An 11,359-nucleotide genomic window follows, 5' to 3' on the forward strand; every position below is an offset into this window, starting at 1 on the left:
AAGATGTCTGCCTCCATGGCTGCGAGACCCGCTCCTATGTAATTATAAATAACGAATTCTAAGGCAACGCAAATATTAAGGTTAAGAGGCTGGGCTCGTAGATGATGATAAATAACATAGTTATGTATAATATATTACATTTCTGACTGTATATCCCTGTAATTATTACACACTGTAGCTTTAAGACAGGACTTTTTTTAAACAGAAATTTTCTAAAATTTGGGACAATATAGTCTGATAAAGAGTACATTTATATACATGTTTAAGCCAGAATGATTTGGCATTCAAATACTATGTCTTCCCTACGACTTTAAACTGCAGTGATGACTCCAGTGGGATCCAGAGGTTCTGAGTTCCAGCCACACTCCCACAGACTGCCACTCTCGATCCGAGAGCAAGGCCCTTAACCCCACAATGCACAAATTTGTGGTGTTGAGTGCTCACTAAGAGTCAATGGGGATGATTACACCCAACACGATTTTCTGCAAGGGGGCTTGCGTAGGCTTGCAGAGGTATAACATGAAACAGTCCTTGTAGGACTAAATTTAAATGGCTTGAATTGCTGCAGTCTGACCATTAGATGTCGCTGGAAAATACACATTGTACCTTTAAATATAAGGGAAAAAACAGACATTTTCAAGGAGGCAAAAACGTTTTCACACTCTTGTAGATTAACTGGGACGATGGAAGAAGCATTATTGTGATGTATAGGTGAGGTCAATGTATATTTTAATAATGTTATAAGAAAGCTTTGAGAACTCCCTTTTATATGCATTAAGCAAAGGTTCCACAAATTGTTTTAAATCATCTGTAATAACGAGGAATTATCCACAGAAGAAATTCATATTTTGGCTGAGATTCTGCTTTGGCCAACTGGCCAAGAAAAAATAAAAAGGTAAAATGTTACATGGAGTCCCAAAAGGGTGCAAACTGTCAAGGCAGGGTGGAAAAGCTGGACATCTTCATTAAAATACACAAGTAAATATGTAAATAGATTCAAGAAAACACACACATAAAACCCCACAATCTTTTATTGTGTCATTTTCTCAAAATCTTTTAGGTATAGGCTAACTCATAAATAACCATGTTCCACAAAATAAATACAGAAATGGATAAAACTCTGTAAGTCAAAGTCATAACGACCTTCCATTACTATACAAAAAATCGATTTCAACTATCACTTTAAAGAGCTCTAAAGATGACATTCTCTGCACCTGAAATTATACAGAGAATGTTCCATTTGGATAAGCTGGATTTCCTGATCTGTCAATTTTCTTCTAGATCAGTTTCCTCTTTTTTCTTTTTCTCTCTCTCTCTGATTCTTAGCTCTTCTCATTATCATCACTTTTACCAACATAATTTTCCTCATCTTCACCCAATTCCTCAGCTGTTGCACTTTCAGTGGCTTCACCTGTAACTCTCTTGATCTCTAAATTATTCTTCTTTCCTCAAATCACAGTGTTTTTCTTCTTAACCCTAATCTTTTTGGCAAAAGAAACTAAAAATATCTCCACTTTTAAATTTTATTTTTATGAAGATCTGCAATGTGCAAGCATCAAGATTTTGGAACAATTGTTCCCTCTAATTAACCCAGTCAATATGAAATTAATTTTTTTTTTATCAAATTCATACAGATAACACAAGCAGTTCTCTTAGAAATGTTATTTTATATTATAAATTATATAAACATAAATAATATAGTGTACATCATATAGTAGAATATTTTTTTGTTTAATTAAGTAATGAATTACAGCCTTCAAGTTATAATGTATAACTTGAAGACTTTAATTGGCTTTTGGACAAATTAGGGAGTATAGTATAGTAAGGATAGTATTTCAATGTATTTTAATTACATAAATTCAGCTGCCACATACTATATATATTTCTTGTTCACATGACAAATTATCATATTGATCAATATACCAAACAGTTATATTGTTTTACTCTTCCATATGAATTCCAATAGTATCATATTCTCATAAATTGGGAACTTGAATTGACATAAAGTTCTATATTTGATATTTTATTCCATTTTATTAACTTTAGTCCATTTAACATTTTCCTTTCTTTACAGTGAAGGTTTATAATAAAATAAGGGCATGTTTAAAAAAACAACAACAACAAAAAAAAAAACACTACCCTAAATCCATAGCTGCTTTTTGTACATCAATGAAAATCTGCAAATACAGTAAAGTTCAGAGCGGTGGTATTTACCTTCTGTTGCAATCGATTATTAGCTTTAGGACCAGTTGTAAGATCCCAATATATTGACAATAACATATTCCATTTAAGAAACATTGTGGTGGTGTGAAAAAAAAAAAGAAAATGGTTAAGAATATTGAAGGTATAGTCAAAATACCATCAGGAATTAGGAGTAACAGTGAGGTCATTTGACTCCTAGGATAAAAGTGATTATCCCTGTCTGAAAAGGTGAGTTTTAAGGGAGGATTTAAAGGGTCACAGAAAATCTGGATGCTGCATCTACTGTAGTGAAGAGCTACAGAGCCGAGGGGCTGAAAAACTAAAGGTCCTCAACCCCAAAGAGGACAGGAGTTTTTATGTTCCTGTGTTTGTGTTTTAATATTTATTTCTGTAAAGTGACCTTGAGTTTCTAGAAAGGCTCTGTTAAATAAAATGTATTATTATTATTATTATTATGAGAACAGTTAAATGAGACACTGAAGAGCACCAATCAGGACGACTGGGAATTCAGGTGAGCAGTTCATGACCCTGAAGGCTGGCTTTATATTTTATACAGTTGTTATAGAATAGGTGTATTGTGGAAATAATTTGGGAAGTTCATTTTAGAAACAGTGGCAATCCCTGGATTGACTGTAATGTAAACCAAAAAGCAGGATATTCTTTTCATAAATACAGTCAGGATATAAACCACACTATACCCCATCAGTTGATAAGCCTCACTCTGCATCCTGCCCTGAGGCTTGATCCGAATACAGCAAATTGTTAAGAACTCTGAAGCCACAGCGAAGTCAGCATCAGCGGTCGCCATGATAGGCACCGTTCTAATATGGAGGCAGTAAGGAAGAAGGTATGAAGAAGAAGGAGGATGCTTCTTATCATAGTTTGTTAGCATAGGGAACTTGCCATGTTACTATCTGGTAGCTACTAAAGGAGCTATAAGGAATCCCACAATCCTTTGCATCACAAGACGTATTTATATACTGTATACACATCCTACCTCACGGAAATGGACAAAATTACATTATCCTTTTACATGTGACACACGCAAAAGTATGCACCGTGTATGCCCCCCCTGTACTGAAGACATAATACTCAAAGAATTTCTAATGATGATATACGCTGGAACAGACATGGTTACTTTTAGGTTAATAACTTCAGTGGTATTGAGATAGGATCCCAGTTTTCATCTGTTAAATGTTTTTTTCAAAACAAATAGAAAAAAAAACGACTCTAATTTTTACAGCTGAATTTATTAGGTTTTCTTGAGTTATAATTCAGATTTTATAGAAAATGGTCATTTTAAATTAAAGTCACTTCCACTTAAGTCAAAAAGATGTAAAATTCCTAAATTATGAATGTATATTGATTGATTAAACCTAATTGAATAGAAATTTCACTTCATGCAGCTATATTAATATATTTGAATCCCTTGCCATGTTTTTTATTTCATGCTTTTCTGTGCCCCCATAAAAACACGCTGGGCCCCCCCTGGCCCCCTGGTGCATTTGGTCTAGAACCGCTACTGGAATCACTGATCCACTTGACAAGGTTGATAAGTGTTAGTTTGGATTAGCCCTGTTGACATGTGAATCTACTTTAGAATCAGATGCTGGTAATTTCTACAAATTTTACATCAAACATTTGATTAGAAAAAAATGTGTCAATAAAACGGGCCTCGACAGTTTGAAGAAAATACATTATTGTTCTTTACCTTCTTAAATATGCATCGCTATTTGGGTGATATTCCACATCGAATCCCAATGTTTAAAACGAAGTTTTTGGTTATAATATGCCAGAACCTGACAAAGTTCATTGGGTAATTTCGTTCATAGTGCGATATAGCGAAACAGGGACTCTTGCTGGCCAAAGTAAGTACTACATGCTGTCATGTTTTAATCAGTTCCAGATCGCCTTTTTGTTAGTTTGAAAGCATTTTTTTCACAGATACCGAAACGCATATATAAACACCGGCGCTCCGCTTTTGCTGTTTGTAGATTTTCCTCCAGCATGAAGCGGTTGTAGCTGCTGCAGCACAGCGGCGTTGGGTCGCTGCGTGGTGGTTTCCGGTGTCCGTCCGTCTGCTGGAGGATGGCGTCCGGCTTCGACCGCATCCCCTCAGCCGCCGGGTCCTCGAGTACCGAAAACACCTATGGTTGCCGATTAAAGACCGGAGACGTCAATGAGGAGCGTCGATAAGGAGACCTGGTGAGTTATGGCGGATTTTTGTGGCTACTGATGGAGGTTTGCTTTTTTTAGCGGATGCGGGGCGGCTCGGCTGCAGGAGGCGGATTTTTTCCCCCTGCAGCTCCGAGGAGGCCTGCTCTGATCCGGGCTCCCTCCGCAGCGCAGCCTGGCATCAAACTAGCTAAATGTTGCCGCTTTTATTGGTGTACCATGCCCTCTACCAGTCGAGGTGCCTCAGAGAGTCCTCAGTTATATATATATAAAAAAAATGCTTATTTTTGTGCTTTATCACTTTGAAACCCCGGATGTTATTCTATTTTAGTAAATGAGAGGAAGCTCCAACCGTTAGCAGCTATCATGCTAACATCAAGCTTCATACTGAAGCAGAAGCATTTTAAGCCTCACCCACAAAGAAAATACATCCGTATACCTTAAATAAAACGCTTTGTTTTAAAAATAGTTTACAAAGGAATGACCTAAAGAATTAGACTAAAACACAAAACCCCTGTATGACCGCTTAGCTTTCCAGGAAATAGACGGACCCTTTGACTGTGTTTTCATTCTGGAGTCTACGGTACTTTGACAAACTGTCATTTAAAGGACTTTCTTGAACCATACAACATCTGCATGATGTAAACGGCAAATAAAACAAACAATGTGGTTGATATTTATTTTATTTATTCATTTTACCATTACTAGAAGCAAGAATCTCACTATATAGCACTTTGTTTTCAGACGCTAGACTGCTCCCTCACCGATTCAGCTTTCATACTTACATTATTTCAGTATTATCTTGTATTTGTAGTTTATTATTCTCTATACTCTTTGTCTCTCCAGGTTTTTCTTTAAACACTAAAGGAATTCTGAAGCACCCATTAAAGGCTGGCTTCCCATTTATCCCTCTGCATCCGTCCTTGTGTCAGATTTGGGATATAATCCTCCCCCCTCTGAGCGCTGATCTCCCTGCATCCACAGTGGAAGGATGACGGAGGCATGGCAGCAGCAGCAACAGCAGCATACAGTGGCTCCACCCTCTGTTGTGCACACTCTCCCTCAGGCAGCTGACAACTCTTTGAGCTGTACCGTGTATGGAGTCATCCTGCAGCCAGACCCTTCTCTGCAGCAGCCCCAGCTCTCCCAGCAACATGTTGTCCAAGCCCAGCAGGCCTCTTTGCAGGTGGGGGCAGACAGAGGGCACAAATGTGGTGCCTGTGGACATGACATTTCACACCTGGCCAATCCTCATGAGCACCAGTGCATGGTGACTCAGGACCGATCATTCCAGTGTACACAATGCATGAAGATCTTTAGCCAGGCAACCGACCTGCTGGAGCATCAGTGCGTGCAAGTGGAGCAGAAGCCTTTCGTCTGTGGTGTCTGTAAAATGGGCTTCTCGCTGCTCACCTCATTGGCTCAACATCACAACTCTCATGGGAACAATCCCATGAAGTGCTCAATCTGTGAGAAAACGTACCGGCCGGGCTCAGGGAACGTCACCCCGACCTCATCAGCCGCCAACCCCCAGCAGCCGTCCACCGGAGAGACGTCCGGTGGCGGCGCAGTCATCAACGCCTCGTCTCCCCCCACATTTGAGGCCTCTGCGCCAGACAGGCCGTACAAATGCTCGGTGTGCCACAAATCCTTCCGCCATCTTTCTGAGCTTACCCGCCACGAAAGAATCCACACGGGGGAAAAGCCATACAAATGTGACACGTGTGAAAAAAGCTTCAGCCAGTCCTCACATTTGGCACACCACCAGCGCACGCACAGTTCTGAGCGGCCGTACAAGTGCGCTGTATGTGAGAAGAGTTTTAAACACCGCTCTCACCTGGTGCGGCACATGTACGCCCACTCGGGTGAACACCTTTTCAAGTGCAACTTATGCGAAATGCACTTCAAAGAATCGTCGGAGCTCCTGCACCATCAGTGCCAGCCGGAAAGCGAGAGGCCGTTCCGTTGCGGCTCATGTGGAAAGAGTTTCAAGAGGCCGTCCGACCTGCGGCAGCATGAACGCACACACTCCGAGGAGCGGCCTTTTCAGTGCGAAGAGTGCCAAATGAGCTTCAAGCAGCAGTACGCTCTCGTGCGCCATCGCCGCACTCACAAAAACCCAGCTGATCGTCCGTTCAAATGCAACCTCTGTGACAAGGGCTTCCTGCAGCCGTCTCACCTGCTCTACCACCAGCAGGTTCATGGCATGGAAAGCCTCTTCAAGTGTGCCTCCTGCCAGAAGTCCTTCAGCCAATCGGGGGAACTCCTGCGGCACAAATGCGGCGGCGAAGTAGAAAAACCTTACAAGTGCGACGTCTGCGGCAAAGGCTACAAAAAGAATTCGACGTTGCAGCGGCATCAAAGCACCCACTGTACGGAGAAGCCGCTCAAGTGCTCTCTGTGCGACAAGCGCTTCGTGTCATCCTCCGAGTTCGTCCAGCACCGGTGCGACCCGACAAGGGAGAAGCCGCTAAAGTGCCCCGACTGCGAGAAGCGCTTCAGGTACTCTTCTGAGCTACAGCGTCACCGACGGGTCCACACAGGCGAAAAGCCCTTCAAGTGTGCCAACTGTGACAAGAGCTTCAAGCAGCGAGAGCACTTGGCCAAGCACCAGAGCGTGCACTCACGGGAGACACAGTTCAAGTGCGTGTGGTGCGGCGAGCGCTTTGTTGACCTCACAGCATTGCAGGAGCACACGGTGCAGCACACTGCAGAGAACGAAAACTTCCCCGAAGCTCCTTGTATCCAATGAGCCCTAGACATGACATTTATCAAGAAGGAAACAGGCGCCATCCACAGCTCAGCCGCTTTTTAAACACGTTCACTTTTATTCCGATCGTCAGGACTCAGCTCATCCTTTGTTTCAGTGAGTCCAAGGGCACAGAGGGAATCAGGATCCTCCTCCTTTACAGAACAAGAAACTTGAGAAGAAAGAAAAAAGATGTGAAATTTCGAACATGGGACAGTTTTTTTTCCTTTGTAAAGTCTGGGACTGTAGTCTGTGGTTGCATGTGGTCGTTCGTTTCGTAACCTTTGAATCTGTTGTTGAGAAAGTTGGCTCAAGCTTCCAGACAGTCATCCCACTTGTGAGTGCGTCGTCAGCTCCTCTTCAGTACATGTGCCTTTTTATTATTTTGGTTGTTTTCGTTTTCTTATGTTCACCTCTTTAGTGCTTATTTTGTTTTTTATTTAATATTCCCGTCCAGTGAAGCTGAAAGCTAACCTCTCCCCTCCTGTTCAGCAGCTGCCGTGTGCAGCGGTTTCTTCCCACATCTTAGGTAGAATCATTTCATTGTGCATGGATAATTATCTCACCTTAGTATTACTGTTGTATGATAGGTTTGGTTAATTTAGGGCAGCATCCTAAGAGGAATAAGAAGAAAAGATTTCACATGAATTTGTGAAACTGTATAGCCCTTGTCCTATAAAATCTGTGTTGTTGTATCTTTGTATTAAAACAAATGACACGTAGGTAACTAACTCCCGTACCTATAGTGTCATAGAAACACTTGACTTGTGCAATAGAACATGCACAGTGTAATATTTATGACTACTGATTCATGGAATAGTCTGCTATATTATAGATTGTGTGTATACGCTCTGTAAACTGAGAACTGTATAGTGCTTATGTTACCTGCTTTTTTTATTCACTCTGAATGAGCTTGCTGCACTCTGCAGGCGGCTTAGTTTCATTTCCACCAGTTATCACAAGGTTTTAACCCCACAAAGCATTACGTTGCTCACTTGCCAGAAAAGTAGTTGCTTTTATAAAAGTAGTAGATTTTATAAAGGTTATGTTATTATTTGTTTTTAATTGGCCTTGAATCGTTTCCACAGAATCCTAGCCTGCTCCTGCTCCAAACAGGAGACAACATTCTGAGTAAAACTTGCCACTTATGTGTTGGTTTGTACCAAGGATAAAGGTAAAAATAATAAATAAATAAAATGTGTGTACTTTAGTTTACTGTGTGGATTTCTATATTCTGTACAATCTTTGCAGTATATTTAAAGGAAAGTTCTTGGAGTAGAAATCATGATGGGGAGGGGGGGTTAGTTGGGGTTTGGGACTGTGTGCCATGGTTTGAATCCTGGTGAGTCTGCTTCAAAATCTCCTGTTGGAGTATGAGGGGTGTGAATGCATTGAAGCATATGGATATCATTATAGACTCCTGTTCATACTGTATATTAAAATAAACCACCCTTATAATAAGTTGTGTGTCTGTCTTTAAAATCCAAATGCATTTAAGCTATTCAGAGAAAGGGCCTAAAGCAGATAAAGATACAGCGACTTTTACTACACACTACAGTGTGTTTTATTATTTTTCTTTTATTATTATTATATAAAAGTTACAACTTTCAGTCTCAAGTATCCTCCTTAACTCTGACTAGCATTCTTGTCCCCACAGCATGACGCTGCCATAGTAATATTTCACCATGGTGATGGTCTGTTCAAGGAGATCGACAAAGTTAATTACTACATAAAAGCTTTGCGATGTTGGCCAGAATTAGGGCTGTATGATTAATCGATAAAATCAATTAAACAAATCTTGTTAATGGTGATTACTTATGGTGAATTTAAGATTTTTTTTCAGTAATGTAAGCTAGTTTGTTAAGGCAGTATTTTTATTTTTTATTATGAAACAAGTGAGAAAAATTAAAAGGAGATTAGGTAGGGAAGAATTTAAGATGAGATTTTCGAGCTATATTGCCTGATTTAGCCAAAATGTTTTGATTTAATCCAAGTGCAGGTTCCCGTTCACATATTTGCTCTCTCCGTTACAGGGCCTGTACAAAACTGAAAAAAACCCCCACGTACTTTCTTGCAATAATTGCTATATTAGCTCTAGATGGTGTACAAATATTTGGATATAGGTTTAAATGGGTGCCACCACGAATTTGGGGCCCACTGAAAGGCAATTCCTATTGCCCCCCTGCATTTCTTGCAACTTCACGGGGTGGGTTGATTTGTCCTTTACTGTAGAAAACTGCTTGATTTGACTTATTTCTAAATATATAGAGCAATATATCCTTTTGGGCCCCCTCATTTATAGGCCCTTGGAATCTCTCTAACTTTCCCCTCTCCACAGGGTTTAAAACCTAAAACCTTAATTTTCTAAGATCAAAAATGTGATAAATTATCTAACATACGTTTAAACAATCACGTACATTTTTTTCACCATTTTAAAAGTTTTTAAATAAAAAAAATAACTTAATAGGTTTAACTGTAGTGATTTTTTAAATAGATTTTTGACTACACAATCTGAAGTTAATGTATATATATATATATATGTATATATATATATATATATGTATATATACATATATGAATGTATATAATCATATATATCTATATATATATAGATATATATATCTATATATATATATACACACACGTTTTAGGCATAACTTTGTTTTGTACTTATGTTTTTAAATAGTGCTATTTATATTTTGTGTAAAATATGGATAATATTAATTATTTTTCATATTTTAGCCCCTTTAAAACAAAAGCTGATCACAGTTACGTATATATTTCTTTTTACATTCAAATAAAGCAAGAAAACTAGTGATTTTAGCGTTGGTGTGGTGGAGCGTCCGCTCGGTTAGCTTCCGGGTGATGTTTACTGCAGAGGAGATGATCAGCAGCTGATGGAGACACCTCCACCACCACCGCCGCCCATCTGTCAGGATCAATAAGCTAAGCCCTTCATCGATCACCTCGAAACTGGCGGCCACCATCACCGCGAGGACACAGCCGCTGAAGGCGCGTGCGAGCGAGCGACCGTTAATGACTGAAGAGTCTCTCTCCGCTCGAGGTTAGCAGCTAACTTTAGCTTGTGTTTCAGCTTTCGGAAAGTACGCCACTAATCGATCAGTTTGATTGATTAGTGTGATCGGTTTGAGCTGCTTTTTCACACAGAGAGGCAGTCAGTTGGTACACTTTTCTCCTTCTCCGCAGGTTGTACTCAAACTTTATTTTTTTTACTCAGTCCTAACTAGCTAGGCGACCGTCAGTAGTTAGCCTCGTTAGCGTCGGCTGAGTCCATCACATACGATGCTAACTGATCCCGCCACAGTTGGGAACAGTCTTTAAGGTGTTAATGACGTGTTTTGATTTAAAATTATACCAAACGCTGCAGTTACACTTAGGATAATAACCCAATTTCGGCTACGCTGATTTAGAGCAGACGGTGGATTAATAAAAAGGCCCATTAGAGCAGCCAATCTGGGAACATAACCGCAAAAGATGCTCAAATTACAAACTTCCTAATATGTTTCTCACTGTTTTTAGGATGGAAAAAGAGAGAAATCTAGAAATAAAAGAAAACGCAGTGATATTCATTACAATGTATTACGTACAGTTATTTAAACACTAGTTAATATTATTAAATGGTTAACTCTTTTATAAAGAAGCTTGTGGTATTTACGTCGACTTCAGTTTGTTAATTACGTCAAAATTTTATATAATGTATGTGTGTGTGTATATATATATAGGCTACAGCTTAAATCTTAACGTCTATTTTTACTTGACATTTGCATCATAGTTTACCTTTTTTACTTTGAGAGACATTTTTGTTTTATGCATCGTTGTGTGTAATTTGTAGCTTTGGCAAAAGAATGTGTGATTTTTATTTTAAGTAACTAAACTAGAAACCTTTTATAATACTAAAAATAAACAATTCCCGTCATAAGGAAATCCTGATCGGAACAGTTGGTGTGTTGCACAGTAGAGGCTGTGTCTTTGGTGGGTCTATGGGAACAACAGGATCAGTAGAGTACAAACTTTACAAAACTAACACCAGATGTTTTGGTCAAAGGATTGGAATATCAGAGAGTTTGTTTTCTACAGAGATCGACACTGCTTTCAAAAAATAAATACTACATTTAACAGAAATAAAAGCTAACTGCCATGTTAATTGAAAGCAAGAAGCGCAAAATATATAACTTTATTTATAATCTATCTACCACATTGCTTTCCTGGGTT

The 11,359-nt window shown here is 39.4% G+C and overlaps 1 protein-coding gene across 1 annotated transcript; it reads left to right on the forward strand.

Moving 5' to 3' along the window:
- Positions 1-4,088: 4,088 nt before the first annotated feature.
- On the forward strand, positions 4,089-8,587 carry LOC119780631 (zinc finger protein 319). The gene is made up of 2 exons (XM_038280736.1): positions 4,089-4,407; positions 5,224-8,587. The coding sequence occupies exon 2, from the start codon at positions 5,369-5,371 to the stop codon at positions 7,127-7,129; it is 1,761 nt and encodes a 586-aa protein (XP_038136664.1). The 5' UTR covers positions 4,089-4,407; positions 5,224-5,368; the 3' UTR covers positions 7,130-8,587.
- Positions 8,588-11,359: the final 2,772 nt, after the last annotated feature.

Source organism: Cyprinodon tularosa, unplaced genomic scaffold (assembly GCF_016077235.1).
Source record: "Cyprinodon tularosa strain WSP-4 unplaced genomic scaffold, ASM1607723v1 ctg103, whole genome shotgun sequence".
NCBI lineage: Eukaryota > Metazoa > Chordata > Actinopteri > Cyprinodontiformes > Cyprinodontidae > Cyprinodon > Cyprinodon tularosa.